General features: G+C 39.4%; 1 protein-coding gene across 1 annotated transcript in view; it reads left to right on the top strand.

The window, feature by feature from the left end:
- Positions 1 to 217: 217 nt before the first annotated feature.
- Positions 218 to 23,217, top strand: part of BIRC6 (baculoviral IAP repeat containing 6) — a 268,208-nt gene continuing 245,208 nt past the window's right edge. The window contains 2 exon segments of the mRNA XM_029231389.1: positions 218 to 269; positions 272 to 541. Of these exon segments, the coding sequence (XP_029087222.1) occupies positions 218 to 269; positions 272 to 541 (322 nt within the window).

Here is a 23,217-nt window from a genome sequence, read left to right as displayed (position 1 = left end):
TGGCACGCGCTAGCCCTCCCGCGCATGCTCCTCCCGCCCGCCTCCCCCTCCCGCCCCGGGTCCCCCCTCTCTATCTCCCTCTCCCCCTCCTTCGCCAGCCTCCCTCGCCAGCCTCCCTCTGAGCTTGGCCCCTCCGGGCGCGCGGCCGACGTCCCGCGTGCGTGCCGGCGCCTGACCTCACTTCCGGCTAACGCGCTCGGCTTGCCCCCGGCCCCGGATGGTGACTGGGGGTGGTGCTGCACCTCCCGGGACTGTCACTGAGCCGCTTCCAGTGTGATTGTGCTGAGCGCAGGCCGGAAGATGGCGGCTGCGGCTGCGGCGGCCTCGGGCCCGGGCTGCTCCTCGGCGGCGGGGGCGGGAGCGGCAGGGGTCTCCGAGTGGCTGGTGCTGCGGGACGGCTGCATGCGCTGCGACGCCGAAGGGCTGCACAGCCTCTCTTATCACCCGGCGCTCAACGCCATCCTGGCCGTCACCAGTCGCGGGACCATCAAAGTCATCGACGGCACCTCGGGGGCCACCCTGCAGGCCTCGGCGCTCAGCGGTGAGTGTGCCGCACGCCGGGCGGGGGCCGGGCCGGCCGCGGGAGGAGCCGGGCCCCGGGATGCTGGGGAAGGAAGCCGCCCAGCCCCGGGGCTCGGCCTCCGGAGGAGGGAAGCGGCGTGACTGGAGCGGGTGGCGGAGGGCAGGGCTGGGGGCTCAGGCCTGGCTGTGAAGGGAGGCCCGGAAGCTGATTGAGGAGGACCTTAGGACTTGGCTTTTTCAGCGGCGGCAGCTGGGAAGAAAAGACGGGCGAGGCGGGGAGTGGTGGGAGTTGCCTTTCGGGCTTTGAGCGTCCGGTGTGGGTTGGTCCTCTGAGAGAGGTGAGGAGGCCTAGAAGCTCAGTACCGGAGAAGCCCAGGCCCCCTGCTAGGTCCTGGAGAGGGTGTCGGTACTGCCTTCTCTTAGATCAGAAAGCGACAGGGTCGCAGTGTTGATCCCGACGTGAGAGGCCGGTGGCCAGAGGCGAGCGTCCGAGGCGACATCCAAGCCCTACCCTCTTGTGGAGAGAAGTGGATCCGTGTCTGTTCCTGGGACCTGCAGGTGCTGGGATGTACAGCAGGCTTCGCGCCCTGGTTGGGGGTGGGGTGGGTCTGGAGTGGGGGCGGGGAGGGAAGTAGGCGGGCCAGGTGCCTGAACTGTTCCGTCGACGACTTTAGGACTCGGGAGGACGCCATGGAAGACTAGCTCTTGTTCCCTAGGTCGGGGCTTCCACCTTCTAATGACCAGGGACGAGAAACTCGGCACCTGCGGTGTATGAGTTACAGATTTCCTTTGGGTTCCGAACTAGGTGAAACTTCCGGCCCTCTCTGCTGGTTTTACCACTGCGAGCTGAAAGTTGGGATACGGAGGCGCGTGTGAGGCTCACCATTGGAGGAGAGCAGTTCTGGCTGGTGTAAACGTTGGTCCAGGGATGGGACTTTGAGTATGCATGAGATGAACGCTCGGTGGGCTGGGGTGGAGTGTTTTGGAATTGCCCTGGCTAGGTTAACGTTTGGCTGAGACATTTCATTTGCGATAGAATGAGTGGCTTAATTTAGATGTTACAAATTGATATTGAAAAGTTAGTATACAAGTGAGTTAGACTTATGCACAGAGATGTAATGTGTATGACTGTCCATATTTAGCCAAGTGGAAGTAGTGAAGTGGTCTTACCCATTCACTTATATTTGAACAGAGACAAATAAGGAAAGGTCGTTATTCTGATTTACTGTCTGAGACACTTAAGAGTAAATGGGAATCTAGGTATACAAAGTTAAAGGATTTAATTTTTGTTTTTGTGAGCATTGTGAAAGAAATGGGCTGTGTATAGCTATAGAAAATAAACCTGTAACACATCTAAAATATGTCTAAGGGAAAGTTTGTATTGTAGTCTTGAAATTTTTCTTTTCTTGGCTTGGGTAAAGTACAGGAGTGGTGTCCCAGATGTAGCAATGAGCATTTACTGCAACTTGGACATAACAGCTTGTCACTCTGTATGAGAGAGTGCTTCTCATTAATAGTTGGATTTCTTTCCTCTTAAACTCACTTAAATATATTTCACATATGAAAAGGTATAAAGAACAATTGTGGCAGACAACCATGTATTCTCGACTTGGTTAAAAAAAATAAAACATCACAAATAGAGTTGAAGTCTTGTGTGTCCCTCCTGGTTTGCATTCCTTCAACTCTCCCTCCCCCATGAGCATTATCCTTAATTTGGTTTTATCATTCTTATATGTGTCTTTATGTTTTTTATTATATACCTTTATCTTTAAACGGTATCTATTACTGTCTTTCATGACTTTAAATTTTGAATAAGTGGTAACATATATACTTGAATTTCTATAAAAAGCCATATTAACAAAAGTCTTAAAATGTTTTCAGTAGAAAGAGGACTCTCACAGGGTGATTTTATATCTGGAGGCCGTGCTTCAGAAAGATTATATGTGCCAGAGTTAGTTATAAATGATTTGGGGAAATTGGACACATATGAATGTGCCTGTTCATGAAAGGGAAGAAAACAGTCACTCTAATGGTAGATTACTTAAGGGGAGGGCTTTAGATACATAATGTAAGTGTAAAGGTAGATATATAAACTATAGCACTGATTTGGGATACCTTAGTTGAGGTATGTTGGAACATTTAATTAGAAAATATGGGATTGGATACAATGGTGGATAGCCATGCATTGAGAATTGAGTAGTATGTGATTAAAATTATGTAGAAGAGTTTATGGCAAATAAAACAAAAGGATTACAAAAAAAGTTTGAAAGTAACAATGGACAAATTCTGAAGTGTTTTCATATGTGAGAAGTGCGGTTTATTAATAATAATTACCAGAGGTTGTATAGGGTCCTGGGTGTGTCATTTCTTCAGATGATTGGGGAAGGAATGCTGCATTTTATGTTTTGCCTGGAATATGTAGGTACTTAGTAGGTTTGGCTTTAATGATGAATAGAGGGTGACAGTCCTATAAATAGAATGGGCAGAAGGTGCCAGTAGTGATGATGGCCCTAACATGACCCCTCTTTCCAGTTCATGGGCAGTGAGCCACCTTCTTTTCTACCCCAGAGGAAAGACATCTTTGTTAAAGGGGATAAAGAGTCGTGATGTAAGTGGTTTAAGGGGATAGAGAGTTTTATTGGGTGATAGAGTAGTCTTATGGATAGGTTCAGTTTATGGGGTTATGGGTAGTCTGTTGGTGTTGATTGGAAATCGAAAAATGGGAGCAGGACTTGTATGTATAGGTATTCACTTGGATGGCCAAGATGGTGAATTTTAAACCACCGTTGTTGACTACTGTATATGTTTAAATTATCTGTATCTCACAAAAAATGTTTATAAATGCATTTTCTTTAGATTAAGAGTCATCAGTATATACTTAGGTTAGGCAAGTATTTGCCCCCTGTTAGTGTTTTAGAGTTAAGATTTCTGAGTCTCTGCTCATTCTTTGGCCTGGCATTCAGTAACCTCCATGATCTGGCCTCTAGCAGTCTTTCCAGTCTTGTCTCCCTATTTTGTTTTGTGAAACTGGTTCATTTAATTTTCTTTCCCAACTCCAGTAGTTTTACTCTTTCTTGGAATTCACCAATTCCCTCCAGAAAATTAGACAAATCTTACCCATTTTTCGAGACCTAGAGCATACCTTTGACTTCCTGATTCTTTTAGCCTGAAGTGATCCACTGAACCCCTAAGCACATATTGTTCTATTAATTCTTATTTCAGTAATTTGGCAACTTAACTCTTTGTGGTATGTTTTCTGTCTTGAACTATTTAAATTCCATTTTATTTAGTTTTTTTGTGAGTATATGATGTCTGTTTAACTATATTTCAAACTCCTTGTCGCAAGGAGCCTTGTCTACTTGTTTATATCCCCTCCCCAGCATGCCTAGTACAATATATTAATAAATATTTTTGATTTGGTATATGTATACTAATGAGTATGTTAAATGGATGCTTCTTTACATATTAACTGCTAAGTAAACAGACTTTCTTTGGCTTTGGTGATTTTTGTTTTTTCTTTCTTTCTTAAATGGACTTTTTTTAAGAGCTGTTTTAGTTTCACAGTAAAATTGAGCAGAAAGTACAGAGTTCCTCTATTTACCACCCCCCCATGAATATCTGACACACGTTGGTATGTTTGTTACAATCAATGAACCTGCATTAACACATCATTATCACCCAAAGTCCATAGTTTATGTTAGTGTTCACCCTTGGTACTGTACATTCTATGGGTTCTGACTGTATATGACATATTGTAGAATATAGTTTCATTGAAATCCTCTTACTCTGCCTGTTCACCCTGTCTCCCTTCTGCTCCCTGGCAACTACTGATCATTTCACTGTCTCCATAGTTTTGCCTTTTCTAGAATGTCATATGGTTGGAAGCATACAGTATGTAACCTTTTCAGTATGGCTTTGTTCCCTGAATAATATGCATTTAAGTTTCTTTCATGTCTTTCTGTGGCTTGATAGCTTATTTCTTTTTAGCATGGAATAATATATTCCATTGTCTGGATGGACCACAGTTTATTCATCCATTCACCTACTGAAGGACATCTTGGTTGCTTCCAGGTTGTAGCAGTTATGAATAAAGCTGCTATAAATACCTGTGTCTAGGTTTTTGTGTGGACATAAGTTTTCAGTTCATTTGGGTAAATACCAAGGAGCATGATTGCTGGATCTTATGGCAGGAGTACGTTTAGTTTGTTTTCTTTCTTCTGTTAAAAAAATTTTTGGCCGTACCGTGTGGCATGTGAGATCTTAGTTTTCTGACCGGGGACTGAACCTGTGCCCTCTGTATTGGAAGTGCGGAGTCATAGCCACTGGACCAACAGGGAAGTCCCAGGAATATGTTTAGTTTTGTAAGAAACTGCCAAATTGTCTTCTAAAGTGGCTGTACCATTTTGCATTCCCAGCAGCAATGAATGAGAGTTCCTGTTGCTTCACATCCCTCATCAGCATTTGACGTTGTTAGTGTTTTGGATTGTTGCCATTCTAATATGTGTGGAATATCTCATTGTTTTAATTTGTAATTCCCTAATGACATATGATGTTGAACATGTTTTCATGTGCTTATTTGTGGACTTTGGGTTTTAAAAGTCAAAATAGCTCTGCGTACACCACTTGACCATATTGTTTATATTACTAGATATGTCCCTCTCTTTAGTTATTGTTTGTTAATACCATTGAGCATAATAGGAAGGAGCAAAGTTTTGAGTTAAGATCCTAGTTTCTGTTTTGTTTTTTTTTTCCTCCCTGAACTGTGTAACTTTGAATTACTTAGCATTTCTTTTCCAGTTTCTCCATTTGCAAAAAGGGGGTGATAACTGTATTAATTGTGAGGACTGTTACACGTAAAGTGCTTAGAATAGTGTGTTTACTGTTCAAAACATGTTTTTTATTTATTTGTAAATCTCTTTTTGTTACTTAAACCATTTTGATATTCTGTTAAGTTTTTGAACTTAACACCACATTTGAACTTCTTAGGATTTTTTTTTTGTAATTTACCGCTTTTCACCATCTTGTAGAATCCATCTAGTTTTTGCTTCAGTGTAAGAGTAAGGTATTGTTAATTTGTTTAGTATTTTCTTATTTATTTAATTACTGGTGGTGGTGTTTTCTCTTGCTTCCTGAAATAGAGCCCCTTCTCCACTAAATGTGTAGTACATTATATATATGTATAATATATATATAATTTATATATATACATTTTTTTTTCTTTTTGTGTATATATACATATTTTTTAAGCAAGCTTTTCTGAGGACATGTGGAGAGAGAATGGGCTTTATGTAGTCCTGAATTTTGAATTTTAGCTCATTTCCTAAACTTCCTGAACTCCAGCTTCCTCCTCATTTGTAAGTTATGATTAATATTTAATAGGATGGTTGTGAAGATTTAAGAGGTAAACATTTTTAAAGTGCCTAACACTGCTAGGCATATGTATAAGCAGATACACAGTGAATACTAATTCTCTTAAGCCACAGGGTGCTTAGTATTGCCATGCCCCTCACTGTTACTTTAAAAATTGTTCACTGACTTAGTGTTTATATTACAGAGGATAGATTTCATTAAAATGTAGATGGAAATAAAAATGTTGGTAACAAATATTATCTATATTTGGATAAATATCTTTCATTGTGTTGGTGTGGCTAAATGTCAGAATGAAGTCAAGACTGTTGTATTACTAGTTCTGTGTGTGTATACACACACACACACACACACACACACACACACACACACACACTTGGCCAAAAAGTTCATTTGGGTTTTTTCCACAGAAAAAACCCAAATGAACTTTTCGGCCAACCCAGTAGATTGTTCATGCAATATATGTACATAAGTAAATGAAGATATAGATGGGTATTAATCAATGAGTATTGTAGTATATGTGTAAGGGTAAGTTACGTTTCTTCAGTTTCTGAAGTGGGTTACAGATCTCTGTCATAGTGAAGAAGAGGAAACTCCAGAGTTGCTCAGTGTTTTTAGACAATCATTCTAGTTTTATATAGTTTTTTAACGGATATCTCCCCTTTTGCTTTTCTGAGACATTTAGTTTTTGGCTGTCCCGGGTCTTAGTTGTGGCATGCGGGACCTTTCATGGCAGCGCTTGGGCTCTTCGTTGTGGTGTGCAGGCTTCTCTCTAGTTGTGGCGCGCAGGCTCCAGGGTGCATGGGCTCTGTAGTTGTGGCGCGCGGGGTACAGAGCACGTGGGCTCTGTAGTTTGCGCCATTCAGGCTCTAGTTGAGGTGCGTGAGCTCAGTAGTTGTGTCGCGTGGGCTTAGTTGCCCCGTAGCATGTGGGATCTTAGTTCCCTGACTAGGGATCGAACCCGCATCCCCTGCATTGTAAGGCGGAATCTTTACCACTGGACCACCAGGGAAGTCCCTAAGACACTGACTTTGATTTGACTTGAGAAGTTTGTACAGTGGTCATAAATGAGAAAAAAGATCATTGTACTCTACTCGAGTTGTAGTGAAGTTCAGAATGGGTGCATTTTAATCGATTGATTGATTGTCTGGTATGATGGCTTCTTGTTCAGACTTAGAACTCAGAGATACCTGTTCGAAGAAGTCTTGGAATGTAGAAAACTAATTAGGTTAGCTTGCATAGTCCTCACGAAATGAATTTTATGGATGACACTCATATTTATCATCTCTTTAGAGGTGGAAAATATTTTTCTTACTACTTCTGAATTGGGTATGCATCAATTTGGGTAAAATGCAACATCTTCCTGTAGATCTCAGTTTTGGAAATTGTAAATGATACAGATCACTTACTATGTCCTGACTAATTTTGGTGCATGAAGCCTTCCTAGTCTCAGTTATAAACATGGTATAGAGTTGGGGTTTCAGTAGCCTTTCAAGATAGTTGTCTTCTGGATACATCTGAGTTCCTTATAAAAACTTAATTTGGCAAGTATCTTTGTGGGCTGTGACTACGTACTTTGGCTCTGTTTCAGTTGACTGACTTTAGTAATGCTACAGAATGACCTATCTTATGTCAAAGATTTGGTGTTTTATTAGCAAAACATTTTTCTGTAATTAGAGTGAATTAATATTCTTAAAAAATATTTTGCTATGTTTTCAAGATCCTCTATATCTACCCAAATTTTTACATTTACCTCCCACATTTTCCTAACTATTCAATGTTCAAAGATGGCTTGGCTCTAGGAAAGAATTTACCTAGTCTTTGTTTCAGTAGTGTTAGACTTATTAATGAGAGCCAGTATAAGAGATCAGCCTCTGGAACCAAATAGCTTGAGCTTTAGTCTTGGTTCTTTTCGATCTTGAAGTTCATCAGGAAGATGAACATAATAATACTATCTACCTCATAAAGTGGTTGTGAGAATTAAAATGAGTCAACATATGTTAAACATATAGAATAGTGCCTGGTATATAGTATGTGCTCTGTAAGTTGTTCTTGTGGTAGCAGTGGCTGTTTGAAAGTTTGCTGAGTGTAGTAGATGTTTTTACTATAGATACTCTGTCGAAATTGCAGTGTTTTTTTCTTCCAGTTTGCCACGTATGTGGAAATGTGACCACTGAAATCGAATAGACATAAGAGCAGTAATTTTGTATTACAGGAGAGTAAAAAAAAATTATGTAAGTTAATTGATTTTGGACTTGAAATTGTTAAAAGAGCACAGTGATGTGAAGAGCTGGTTGATTGGTATTCATTTACACGTTTATTGAACATGTGCTAGTCATGGGGGCACAAAATAATTAAGGCAACATTTTGACCTTTGAATGCATAGAGGAGGGAGTTTCTTCAACCTGAGCAGAATAGAGAAGGCTTCTCAAAGGATGTTGCCTTTATGATTGGGTTGGGAAGATGACATAGTGGGAGGGATGATCATCTTAGGCCAAGGTACTTGGCTTATGCAGAGACATATTGGTCTTTAAAAGCATGGTAGGAACTTGCCTGGTGGTGCAGTGGTTAAGAATCAGCCTGCCAATGAAGGGGACACAGGTTTGAGCCCTGGTCCGGGAAGATCCCACATGCCGTGGAGCAACTCAGCTCATGCATCACAGCTACTGAACCTGTGCTCTAGAGGCTGCGAGCCACAACTAGTGAGCCCACATGCCACAACTGCTGAAGCCTGCGTGCCTAGAGCCCGTGCTCCACAACAAGAGAAGCCACTGCAGTGAGAAGCCTGCACACTGCAATGAAGAGTAGCCCCGGGGCGTCCCTGGTGGCGCAGTGGTTGAGAGTCCACCTGCCGATGCAGGGGACATGGGTTCGTGCCCTGGTCCGGGAGGATCCCACATGCCGCGGAGTGGCTGGGCCCGTGAGCCATGGCCGCTGAGCCTGCGCGTCTGGAGCCTGTGCTCCGCAACGGGAGAGGCCACAACAGTGAGAGGTCCGCGTACTGCAAAAAAAAAAAAAAAGAGTAGCCTCGCTCGCAGCAACTAGAGAAAGGCCGCGTGAAACAACAAAGACCCAACGCAGCCGAAGAAATTAAATAAATAAATAAATACATGGTAAATTCAGGGAAGTTTTGGGGGGAAGACGAGTTGGGGTTGGATGGTTAGAGTTGAAGCTGAGAGATTGGCAAAGACAAGAACGTAATATGTTTTGCTAAAAAGTTTGGAGTTGATATCAATGGTAGGGAGCCATTGTAGGTTATCACAGAATCACAGTTGTTTTTTATTTATTCATTTATTTATTTTTAACATCTTTATTGGAGTATAATTCCTTTACAATGGTGTGTTAGTTTCTGCTTTATAACAAAGTGAATCAGTTATACATATACATATGTCCCCATATCTCTTCCCTCTTGCGTCTCCCTCCCTCCCACCCTCCCTATCCCACCCCTCTAGGTGGTCACAAAGCACCAAGCTGATCTCCCTGTGCTCTGTGGCTGCTTCCCACTAGCTATCTATTTTACATTTGGTAGTGTATATATGTCCATGCCACTCTCTCACTTCCTTCCAGCTTACCCTTTCCCCTCCCCATATCCTCAAGTCCATTCTCTATTAGGTCTGTGTCTTTATTCCCATCTTGCCCCTAGGTTCTTCATGCCTTTTTTTTTCTTATTTTTCTTAGATTCCATATATATGTGTTAGCATACGGTATTTGTTTTTCAGAAAGAAAGATTCCAAGCTAATACCCAGTTGTGAGAAGTGATGAGAGCTGCATCTAAGTTAGTTTGAGAGGTAGAAACAACATAATTTGGTGAACGTGGGGATGAGAGGGATTGACAAGGTGAAAATTACTCATACTTAGCTTTCTACTTTGGGTAACTGGATGAATGAATTAACCTGAAGTACAAGAAGTACAAGAAGTACAAGAAGGTGTGGTGAGTAGCTTTTGTTGGCGAATGCTGAGGAGCAAGAGGGACATAGTGATTTCAGTTGTGTTACTTTTGAGGTTCTTGAAGGACATCCATGTAGAGATGTCCAGAAGACATTTGGAAATTCAGGGTTGAAGCTTGAAGATTTGGGAATACAGACTTGGAAGGCATTGGCATTTATAGACAAAGCCTAGTCTAGTGGTTAAGGATATTGGCTCTGGAGCCAGACTGAGTTCCAGTCTGTGATTTATCACTTCCTAGCTGTGTCTTAGGCAAGATGCTTAACCTCTCTCTGCACTTCATAATTAGTACCTAACTCATTTGGTTTTTGGAAAGATATTAAGTAAACTAATGCATGTAGACATTGCTTGGCCCACCATAAGCACTCAGTAAATGTTACTTTTTGTATTGGTGTTTTAAATTATATAGTTCATTTCAACAGGTGTTTGCCACATGGGGATAATAAGATGAATTGTAAGTCCACTCTCCTCCCAAATTTGGAAAGCTTTCTAAAAGCAGTGACACCTCAGTTGAGACTTGAAAGAAATGGAGTTAGCCAGGCAGAGGGAACAGCATGAGCAAGAGCAGAGGCATGAAGCAGGTAATATTTGTTATAAGCAGTTTGGTATCAGAGTGCAAAGCATGAGGAAGGGAGTGATGGGATAGCCTGAGGATCTTGGACTTGGCCCTCCTGGGCTATGGCTCCCATATTTTTCAGTTGAAGAACTCCCAGTTTAAGGTAAAAAATGTAGGGCCCTATTATGATAGGTATGTTTTTAGTATTAGTTAATTGAGAAAATATTGCAAAAAGCTGCTACTTTTAAGTAATTTTTATTTTAGACTTATTATTGTTTGTGTAATTTGAAAAATACTACAACACGTAATTTGAGCTTTCCTCCTTGCTGGCTTAACCTTGAAATTTTTATGGGGGGGGAACAAGTCAGTTAATACTCTTCTACCTGCCCTCAGACTTCAAAAATTTTGTTGTTATCATCTTCTCACTTGGTCTTTGTGGGCTTGTTTAATGCCCTCTTTAGTATGTCTTTCCTGTTTTTCTGTGGGAGCATGGGAGGGAGCAGAGGTAAATGTGTGTGCATTATATCCTTGTTTAACTGGAAATCTGTAGTTGTAACTGTACTTAAGTTGTTGAACATTTGGAAATCTATCCTTAGGAATGTTCTCTATAACTATAGATAGAATATAAACAATAATAGATTTCTGTAATGGAGTATGTAAAAATAGTGGGGAGGTCGTGGGAGGTACCTCTCTGATATGTGCATTGTACTGATCATAGCCTCATGCAGAGGTGGGTGCATTTGGCAAGACACTTCTCTGGGTTACCATCTCTAAAATGGGCTAATAATTCTTGCCCAGACTACTTCATTATGTGATATGATAATGAGTGTAGAAATTTTTTGTAAATTGTACTTCAAATGTGAGGGATACAAAATAGTTAAGCCAAACTCCTTTGGTATAGAGAGGAGAAAATGGAGGTACAAATGACAAAAAGAATAAGTTATTTGCTATATAAAACAGTTTGTGACAAGGGCAGTGCTCCTAAAAACAAGTAATTGTGCTCTACTTGAGTATGTTAAATCAAGGATGTATTTTCGAGGAAATAAATATTCTTACTTTTTAGAGGAAATGATTGAAATGTTAGAGTAGGGCAGGTAGAAATGTGTTGTGATTTATCGTGGGCACCAGGAATTTAAATCTTTATGATTTGTTTCTGTGCTTTTACATTGATTTATGTAGTTGGAGAGAGACAAGTAAGACTGGGGAGATAGCACAGGGCGGTGGTTCTCAGCCCCACTTGCTCATTAGAATCATCAGGAGAGCTTTTAAAAAACTATTCTGCTTGGGTCCCAGTATTCTCACTTAAGTGGCCTGGAATGGAGCCCAAGCATACTTAAAAAAAATTTTTTTTTTCTTTAATTTTTAGATCATGCCTGATGATTCTAATGGGCAGCCAGGTTTAGAGGTTCAAAATTCACCTAGAATCTTAAATGAGCAAGTTTATTTCATATGCCTGGGATGAATGAGAGACAAATTTTATTTGAATTGAATAGTATTGTATTTAGCCATAATTTTTTTTTTTTGGTAAGAAAACCTCCCAAGTTAGTCTGCTAATAAAACCTACTCCACTGTATCTTTTTTTAAAAAATATTTTAATTTAATTTAATTTTTATTTATTTATTTTTGGTTGCATTGGGTCTTCGTTGCTGCACGCGGGCTTTCTCTAGTTGCGGCGAGCGGGGGCCACTCTTCATTGTGGTGCGTGGGTCTCTCATTGCAGTGGCCTCTTGTTGCGGAGCACAGGCTCTAGGCGCGCGGGCTTCAGTAGTTGTGGCACATGGGCTCAGTAGTTGCGGCTCGTGGGCTCTAGAGCGCAGGTTCAGTCATTGTGGCGAACGGGCCTAGTTGCTCCGTGGCATGTGGGATCCTCCTGGAGCAGGGCTCGAACCCGTGTCCCCTGCATTGGCAGGGGGATTCTTAACCACTGCGCCACCAGGGAAGTCCCCCCACTGTATCTTAAATTGTATTTAGTGTATATATAATGAAATATGCTTGTAAGCAGCAGGAATATACCAAGGGCCAAATTCCTGTTGCTTTCTATTTTGTCCTTTTCTCATGTAATTCAGTTTTGTTTGATTTTTTGGAACCAGTTAAGTGCTCTGATTCTTTTTCACCAAAATGCCGCTATAGCAAGGACAGTGACCTCATACTGAGGGCAGAAGGAGGGCAGGGGAAATAGTGGCTACGGAGGGCAGAAATGGCTAGGATTATCTACCAGATCAACTGTTCCATGCCTCAAATGTCTTTGTTTCATGTTGTCTTAAGAAAAAAGCTAACTGTTAGAATGTTTCATTTTATCACATTATAGCTTAGTTTTTAAAGAATATTTTAATTAATTAATGATTTATTTATTTAGGCTGTGCCGGGTCTTAGTTGTGGCACATGGGATCTTTGTTGTGGCATGTGGGCTTTTGGTTGTGCCATGTGAACTCTTAGTTGCAGCATACATGCGGGATCTAGTTCCCCCACCAAGGATCGAACCCCGGCCCCCTGCATTGGGAGCATGGAGTCTTACCCACTGAACCACCAGGGAAGTCCACAACTACTGAGCCTGCGCTCTAGAGCCTGCGAGCCACAGCTGTTGAGCCCGCATGCCACAACTACTGAAGCCCGCATGCCTAGAGCCTGCTCTCCACAACAAGAGAAGCCACCTCAAAGAGAAGCCTGCACACTGCAACGAAGACCCAACACAGACAAATAAATAAATAATTAAATTTAAAAAAAAAACAAAACATTTAGTGTGTGTCAAGCACTGGTGATATAGCAGTTAACAAAGTCCTTGCTTTCCTAGAGCTCATGGTTTAGTGGAAAGAGGTGTATTACACACCACACCACACCCCCCCACATACCCTATATCAAGTGGTGATAAATGCCATAAGATATCAAAACTGATGTGAGATGATGGTGGATAAATTTGTGCTGTGTGGTGGTCTGGTGGGGTGGGGTGGGGTCTCTCTGTGATGGCACTTGAGCAAAGATCCCAGTGATGTGAGAGAGCAGCAAGGCTCCAGGGGAAGTTTTTGTTGGCCTGTGATTGTAGTATGCAAAAACAGCTGGGTGGATTTTCATCATATTTGGATGGAATTTGACTTGAACTGACTTAAAATGTAGGCTATGTGAGGAATGATGATGCGTGCCATCTATGTTAAACAGAAAATAGCAGTTTCAGATATGAGCTCCAAATAGAAATTCACAAGGTCACGTGTTCCAAATTGTAGAATTATATTGATTTGTAGCTGAGTTGCTTCTCACATGGGCAACTTCCTGTGTAGCAACAGGAATTTATTTACAGATGGTTAGGGGTTCTCCTGTGCAATATCAGATAGGGAAGTTAGTCCCCAAATTTTACTTAATTATAGCCAGGTCAAAATCCTGAAGGAAGCATGTAACCTGTATATCCCAGACTGGTTAAGAGATTTAACTGTGTCAAATTGAGTAATGTATATGAAAAGGGCCCCACAATTTCTTACAGGAAGTAGGTCCTTAAAGATTGAGTCCCATCCATGGAAAATTTTCAGTGGTGATTATGTTCTCAAAACTTTCTCAACTGATGTCAGATACTTAAGATTATTGTAAAAATAAGTGGTCTGGTGGTAGTTTTGGATAAAGTGAATAGGGAGAATTGGAACTTGGAACTCTTAATTCCAGTAATTCTGTATATTTCGGAGAACCTCTTCCATGTTTAGGTAGATCTGCCTAAATAATACTATCCCTGCTTTATATTTTATCCATTTGTTACTTTTTCTTCATGGCCTAGCCACTGAACTTTCCCAAACTTCCTTTGCTTTGCACCAAGTTCTCTTTTATAGGAATACTCATTTTGGCTTTGAATAATACACTATACTAACAACTTTTGTTAAATGATTTTATTTTGGTAACTTTAAATAAATTTTAAGGGCTTTATAAGAACCTAACATTAATTTTGCATGCTCTTTATTGACCTTGAATGATATTTGTATGTTTGTATGTTATGGTAGACTATTTTAAGCATTGAAGTCTGATGATATCTCAGTGGACATGGACTTTTACAGTGTGTTGTGTCAGTTTGCAAAGATAATGTATTTCTGATAGTATTTTTCGAAGTTTTATAGGGATGCACATGGATGGTGTATTTTTAGAGTTGACTATTTCTTAATATGGGTATTAAAATTGATAACTAATTTAAAAAACCCTGCAATTTTCTTCCTTAGAAAATTTCCATTTTAAAAGTGATTTACCTTATTATAGGACATCAGATAGACTAAGGGAAGGTGCAGTTACCTATGGTTTCATTACCTGGAGATGGCCCGTCTTAGCATTTTGGTGTGTAACAGGTTCTTTTTGCCTTTTTCTATTATTTAATATATTTTTATAGAACTTGGATGGTAAGATATGTTATGAACTATTTCCCCCCTTTACTTTGTTAAAACTGTATTGTAAATATTTTCCTATGTCTTTATTCTTTTATATAATTTAAAAATAAATTTTGATTAATGATTATAGTAAATGGCCTTTTATGTGTGTATATTAGTAATATATGCATAGATTCATGTAACCATCACCACAGTCAGGGTACAGGGCAGTTTCAATACCTGAAAAGTTCCCTGTGGTATCCACTTTGGTGTCCGTTTGTAGTTAGCCTTCCCCCCACAGCCCCAACCTTTGGTAATCACTGATCTGTTCTCTGTATTGTTAGTTTTGTCTTTTCTAGAATGTATGGAAATGGAACCCTACAGCATGCAACTTTAATTAATTAATTAATTAATTAATTAATTTATGGCTGTGTTTGGTCTTTGTTGCTGCGCGTGGGCTTTCTCTAGTTGCAGCGAGCGGGGGCTACTCTTTGTTGTGGTGTGCGGGCTTCTCACCACGGTGGCTTCTCTTGTGGAGCACGGTCTTCAGTAGTTGTGGCACGCGGGCTCAGTAGTTGTGGCTCGTGGGCTCTAGAGCGCAGGCTCAGTAGTCGTGGCGCACGGGCTTAGTTGCTCCGCGGCATGTGGGATCTTCCCGGACCAGGGCTCGAACCCGTGACCCCTGCATTGGCAGGCGGATTCTTAACCACTGCACCACCAGGGAAACCCAGTATGTAACTTTTTTTTTTTTTTTTTTTTCTGTACGCGGGCCTCTCACTGTTGTGGCCTCTCCCGTTGCGGAGCGCAGGCTCCGGACGTACAGGCTCAGCGGCCATGGCTCACGGGCCCAGACTGGGGCACGAACCCGTGTCCCCTGCATTGGCAGGCAGACTCTCAACCACTGCGCCACCAGGGAAGTATGTAACTTTTTGATACTGACTTGTTGCACATAGCATAATGCCTGTGAGAATCATCAAGTTGTTGCATGTATCCATAGTTCATTCCTCTTTATTGCTAAATAGTATTCCATTATTTGAATGTATCACCATTTATTTAGTCAGTCAGTCTTGGGAGGACATGCTTTTGATAATTATGAATAGAGCTGTTATAAACACCTGAATACAAGTTTTTATGTGAATAAAGGTTTTATGTCTCTAGGGTAAACACATAGAAGTGGGATTGCAAGGCCATTTGGTAAGTGTATGTTTAACTTTATAAGAAGCTGTCAAACTAGTGTGGCTGTACCATTATGCATTTCCATTAGAAATTTATGAGTTCCACTTGCTCTGCATCCTTGCCAGCATTTGGTATTGTCTCTATATTGTTAAGAAGTCAGTACTACCCAAAGCTGTTTACAGATTGCAATCCTTATCAAAATCCCAATGACTTTTTTTTGTAGAAATAGAAAAATCCATCCTAAAATTTGTATGGAATCTCAAGGGACCCCTTGAGCCAATGCATTCTTGAAAAAAAAAAAAAAAGAAAAATGTTGGAGGACTCACACTTGCTGATTTCAAAATTTATTACTACAGTGCTACAGTAATCAAAACAATGTGGTTCTGGCATAGACAGACATAAAGACTGATGGACTAATGAGCACAGAAGTAACCCCTTACATATGTGGTCAAATGATTTTTGACAAGGAGGCCAAGACCATCCAAAGGGGGAAAGGACGATCTCTTTAAGAAATAGTGCTGAGAAAACTGGATATCCACATGCAAAAGAATGAAGTTCGACCATTATACAATCATATACACCATAGTCAAACATATACAAAACACCATATACAAAAATTAACTCAAAATGGATCAAAGACTTAAGTGTAAGAGCTATAACTCTTAAGTTCTTAGAAGAAAACAAAGCAGAAAAGCTTCAAGATGTTGGATATGACAGTGATTTCTTGGATATGATACCAAAGGCACAGACACCCAGAGAATAAATAGACAAATTGGACTTCATCAAAATGAAAAACTTTTGCACATTGAAGGATACTATCAAGAGAGTAAGACGGCAGAACACAGAAGGGGAGAAAATATTTGCCAATCAGATATCCAGAGATATAGGCAGATATATTTAGACAATTACAGAGAAGCAACTCAACAACAGCAAAAAACAAATAGCCTGGTTAAAGAATGAGCAAAGGACTTAAATAGACATTTCTCCAAAGAAGATAAACAAATGACCAGCAAGCACATGAAAGGATGCTCAGCATCATTAATCATTAGGGAAATGCAAATCAAACCCACAATGAGGTATCACTTCACACCCATTAGGATGGCTATTATCAAAAAAGAAAAAAGAAGAGTAAGTGTTGGCAAGGATATATAGAGATTGGAACCTTTTTTGCCATACTGGTGGGAATATAAAATGGTGCAGCCATTGTGGATAACAGCATGCAGTTTCTCAAATAATTAAAAATTACCATATGAACCTGCAATTCCACATTTGAGTAATACAGTTTCTCAAATAATTAAAAATTACTGTATGAACTTGAAATTCTGCGTTTGAGTATTGGGTATAAAGAATTGAAAGCAGGATGTTGAAGAAACATTTGTATGCCATATTCACAGTGGCATTATTCCCAGCTAGACAAGAAGTAGATGCCACCCAAGTCTCTATCAGTGGATGAATGGATAAACAAAATATGGTGTATGTATACAATGAAATATTAGCCTTAAAAAGGGAGGAAATTCTGACACATGCTACATCATGGATGAACCTTGAAGATGTTATGCTCAGTGAAATAAGCCAGTCACAAAAGAACAAATTCTGTATGATGCCACTTACATGAGGTACTTAGTCAATTTCATAGAGACAGAAGAAAGTAGAATAGTGGTTGCCAGGTTCTATAGGGATGGAGGTGGGGAGTTAGTGTCAATGGTTATAGAGTTTCAGTATTGCAAGATGGAAAGAGTTCTGTGGATGGATGGTGGTGATGGTTGCAAAACATGAATGTACTTAATGCCACTGAACTTTACACTTAGGAATGGTTAAAATGGTAAGTTTTATGTAATGTATAATTTACCACAATTTAAAAGATCATTTAAAAAAATCAGATGGTTATGTTTATGCAGTTCTGTCTCTGGATTCTGTTCTGTTCCATAGATCTAATGTGTCTATACATTTTCCAGTAGCACACATTCTTGTGGTAATATAGGTTTTATAGCAGGTCTTAAAGTCATATAATGTGATTTGTCCAGCTTTATTCTTTATCAAAATTGTTTTGGCTATTCCAGTTCCTTTGCCTTTTCAAATTATTCTGGACTCAGTTTATCTATATCTCAAAACTCCTGCTGGGATTTTGATTGAAATTGCATTGAATTTATAGAGGACATCTTTGCTATGTTGACTCTTCCATTCCGTGACCATGGTTTTATTTAGCTCTTCTTTGATTTCTTTCACTGGTCATTTGTACTTTTCACCATACATATTCTGTATACCTTTTGTTAGATATATATCTAAGTATTTTATTTTATGTTTTTAGAGCTCTTGTAGACTGTTAATTTGGGGGGTAAATTTTGGTTTCAGATTGATCATTGCTAGTATATAGAAATACAGTTGTTTGATTTTTGTGTATTGACTTTGTTCAGTGAAACCTTGCTCAACTCGTTAGCTCTAGGAGTTTTTGTTTGTTTTTTAGATTCTTTGGGATTTTCTACATAGGTAATCATGTTATCTGTGAATAGGGACAGTTTGATTTCTTCCTTTCTAATCTGTCTGGTTCCCCGTTTCTTATTGCAGTGGCTAGATCTTCCATCATGATATTGCATAGGAGTGGTGAGAGTGTAATATTCTTGTCCTGTTCGTGATCTTAGGGGGAAAGTATTCAGTCTTTTACCATTAAGTGGTTGATAGTGGTAGACTTCCTGTAGTCGTCCTTTATCAGATTGGGGAAATTACCTTTTAATTTGCTGAGGGCTTTTTTTTTTTTTTTTTTTAAATCATGAAAAGATGTATTTTGCCAAATGCATCTGCTGAGTTGATTATGTGGTTTTTCTTCTTTAAGCAATTATCATGATAGCTTACATTGATTGATTTTTGAATATTGAACCAGTTTTGCATCCCTGGGATAACCCTACTTGGTCCTGGTGTATTGTCATTTTTATATATTGCTAAACTCCATTGGCTTTTATTTTGTTGAGGATTTTTGCATCAATCTGCGTGAGGAATAATGGTATGCAGTTTCTCTTTTTGTACTGTCTTTTTCTAGTTTTGATATCAGGTTAAATCTGGCCTCATAAAATGAGTTTGGAAGTGTTCCCTCTTCTTCTGTTTCCTGAAAGAGATTGTGTAGAATTGGTGTTACTTTTTAAGTTCTCCAGAGAAATCAGGTAAGCCTGGAGATTTCTTTGAAAAGTTTTAAACTGTGAATTCACTTTCCTTAATTTAGATTATCTGTTTCATTTTGGATAATTTGGTAGTTTGTGGTTTTTAAGGAATCTCACTAATGTTTCAAAATTTATGTGTATAGATCTACCCGTATTATTCCTCAGTTATCTTCTTAACATTTGTAGTGTCAAATTTATTTATTTTGATGACCTAAGTTGTCAAATTTATGTGCATAGAGATGTTCATAGTATTATTTATCTTTCGATGTCTACAGAATCTGTCGTCTAGCTCCTCTTTCATTCCTGATATTATTGGTAATTTATGTCTTCTTTTTTTTTCTTTGCCAGTCTTGCTACAGCTTTATAAATTTCATTGATCTTTTCAAAGAACTCGTTTTTGCTTATATTGATTTTATGTGTTGTTTTTCTATTTTCACTTCCACTGATTTCTGCTATTATCTTTATTGTTTCTTTTGCTTGTTTTGCTCTTTTTCTGGTTTTCTTAAGTAGGAAGCTTAGGTTATTGATTTTAAGGCCTTCTTCCCCACCCCAGTATAAGCGTTCAATTCCTATAAATTTTACTCTAATCACTGTTTTAGCTTCTTTTTGTTTTTAAAAATTATTTATTTATTTATTTAATTTTTGGCTGTATCGGGTCTCAGTTGCAGCATGTGAGCTCCTCCTTGTGGTGCATGGGCTTCTCTCTAGTTGTGGCACGCAGGCTCTCTAGTTGTGGCCTGCATGCTCAGTAGTTGTGGCATGAGGGCTTAGTTGCCCTGTGGCATGTGGGATCTTAGTTCCCCGACCAGGGATTGAACCCACGTCCCCTGCATTGGAAGACGGATTCTTAACCACTGGACCACCAGGGAAGTCCCTGTTTTAGCTTCATATGACGTTTTGATATTATATTTTCATTTTCATTCTTTTTTTTTTTTTTTTTTTTTTTTGGCTGTGCTGCAGCTTGTGGGATATCAGTTCCCCAACAGGGATTGAACCCAGGCCACGGCAGTGAAAGCGCCGAATCCCAACCACTAGACCATGGGGAACTGAACTCCCTCATTTTCATTCTTTTAAAAATGTTTAGACTTCTTCATCAACCTAAAGATTATTTAGAAGTATGTTGTTTAATTTACAAGTATTTAGAGGTTTCCCATTATATTTCTGTTACTGATTTCTACTTAAATCCATTATGGTCAGAGAACGTACCTTTTGTTTGTTTATTTGTTTGTTTTATTGAAGTATAGTTGTTTTACAACATTGTGTTAATTTCTGCTGTACACCGAAGTGATTCAGTTATACATATATACATTCTTTTTTTAAATATTCTTTTCCATTATGGTTTATCATAGGATATTGAATATAGTTTCCCATGCTGTACAGTAGGACCTTGTTATTTATCCATTCTGTATACAATAGCTAACATCTGCTGACCCCATCCCTCCCCCAATCCCCTCCCCCTTGGCAACCACAAGTCTGTTTTCTGTGTCCGTGAGTCTGTTTCTGTTTTGTACCTAGGTTCATTTGTGTCATATTTTAGATTTCACATATAAGTGATATCATATGGTATTTTGTCTTTCTCTTTCTGACTTACTTCACTTAGTATGATAATCTCTAGTTGCATCCCTGTTGCTGCAAATGACATTATTTTGTTCTTTTTATTTGCTGAGTAGTATTTGATTGTATATATGTACCACATCTTCTATATCTATTCATCTTTTGCTGGACATTTAGGTTGTTTTCATGTTTTGGCTATTGTGAATAGTGCTGCTGTGAACATAGGGGTGCATGTATCTTTTTGAATAATTTTTGTCTGGATATATGTCCAGGAGTAGGATTGCTGAATCATATGGTAATTATGTTTTTAGTCTTTTGAGGAACCTCCATACTGTTTTCCCTAGTGGCTGCACCAACTTACATTCCCACCAACAGTGTAGGAGGGTTCCCTTTTCTCCACACCCTCTCTAGCATTTGTTATTTGTAGACTTTTAAATGATGGCCATTATGACCAGTGTGAGGTGGTACCTCATTGTAGTTTTGATTTGCATTTCTCTAATAATTAGTGATGTTGAGCATCTTTTTATGTGCTTATTGGCCATCTGTATTTCTTCTTTGGAGAAATGTCTATTAAGGTCTTCTGCCCATTTTTCGATTGGGTTGTATGAGCTACTTGTATATTTTGGAGATGAAGCCCTTGTTTGTCACATCATTTGCTAATATTTTCTCCTAGTTCATAGGTTGTCTTTTTGTTTTGTTTATGGTTTCCTTTGCTGTGCAAAAGCCTATAAGTTTGATTAGGTCCCGTTTGTTTATTTTCACTTTTATTTTCTTTCTGTTGCCTTGGGAGACTGACCTAAGAAAACATTGGTATGATTTATTTCAGAGAATGTTTTCCCTATGATCTTTTCTAGGAGTTTTATGGTGTCATGTCTTATATTTGTCTTTAAGCCATTTTGAGTTTATTTTTGTGTGTGGTGTGAGGGTGTGTTCTAACTTCATTGATTTACATGTGGCCATCCAACTTTCCCAATACCACTTGCTGAAGAGACTGTCTTTTTCCCATTGTACATTCTTACATCCTTTGTTGAAGATTAATTGACCCGGAGGTGTATGGGTTTATTTCTGGGCTCTCAGAGAACATACTTTTAACTTCACTTCTTGTATATTAAGGTCTGTTTTATGATCCAGGATATGATATGTTTTGATTAATATTCAGTGTGCACCTGAAATGAATGTGCATTCTACTGTTGATAGATGGAATATTTTAAAAATGTCATGGGTTGATGGTACTGTTTTTTTTTTTTTTTTTTTGATGGTACTGTTTTCTATCTACTAGTTCTGTTAACTACTGAAAGTTGAAGTCTTCCACTGTAATTATGGATGCCTATTTCTCCCTTCAGTTCTGTTAATTTTTGCTGAATATTTTGAAGTTCTCCTATGTGTATATATATTTAGGATTGCTTTTTGTTCTTCATGAACTGACCCTTTTATCATGTAATGTCCTCATTTATTCCTGGTGATTTTCTTTGTTATGATCATTGGCTGATCTAAATATAACTATTCCATCTTTCTATGATAACATTTGCATGATACATCTTTTTTCCATCCTTTTACCCCTTTTAGAATGGTAAAAGTGTCTTGTAGACATCATAGAATTGGCTTGTGTGTGTGTGTTTAAATTCAGTTTATCTTTTCATTGGCATACTTAGGCCATTTATGTTTAATGTAGTTGTTGATATTTTGATTTAGATACTCCAGTTGATTATTTGTTTCCTCTTTTTTCCTTTATTTTTTCTTTCTGCTTTTTTTGGCTTGATTTTTTTTTAAACTTATCTATTGCTTTTGCCTAATTATTTGTATGTGCTTTTGTAGTTACTTGAAGGATTGCAATATACATACTTTTCTCAGTCTATTTAGAGTCAGTATTTTACCACTTTATTTATTTATTTATTTAGGGAACTTTATTTACTCATGGCTGCGTTGGGTCTTCGTTGTTGCGTGGGCTTTCTTTAGTTGCAGCGAGCAGGGGCTACTCTTCATTGCAGTGCATGGGTTTCTCATTGTGGTGGATTCCCTTATTGTGGAGCATGGGCTGTAGGCACATGGGCTTCAGTAGTTGTGGCACGAGGGCTCAGTAGTTGTGGCTCTCGGGCTGTAGAGCACAGACTCAGTAATTGTGGTGCACAGGCTTAGTTGCTTCACGACATGAGGGATCTTCCCGAACCAGGGCTCAAACCTATGTCCCCTGCATTGGCAGGCGGATTCTTAACCACTGCGCCACCAGGGAAGCCCTATTTTACCACTTTAAGTGGCATATAGAAACCATACCGCCCTATTGTACCCTTCTCTCTTTTAAGTTATGGTTGACTTATTTATTACATATATGTGACATTGAAGACCCCCAGGCATTGTAGTAATTTTTGCTTTCAGTTGTCAAATATATTTTAAAGAACTGAGGTGAAGAATCATCACTTACATTTACCCAGATATTTACCATTTCTGTTGCTCTTCCCTCATTCTTTTTTTTTAAAATATTTATTTAGTTATTTATTTTATTTTATTTTTGGCTGTGTTGGGTCTTCGTTTCTGTGCGAGGGCTTTCTCTAGTTGTGGCAAGCGGGGGCCACTCTTCATCGCGGTGCACGGGCCTCTCACTATCGCGGCCTCTCTT

The sequence above is a fragment of the Monodon monoceros genome, unplaced genomic scaffold (genome assembly GCF_005190385.1).
Source record: "Monodon monoceros isolate NGI ecotype Baffin Bay Population unplaced genomic scaffold, NGI_Narwhal_1 Super_Scaffold_19, whole genome shotgun sequence".
In the NCBI taxonomy this organism is placed as follows: Eukaryota; Metazoa; Chordata; class Mammalia; order Artiodactyla; family Monodontidae; genus Monodon; species Monodon monoceros.
The sequence above is the reverse complement of the archived record's forward strand: the minus strand, read 5'-3'. Positions and strand labels throughout refer to the sequence as shown.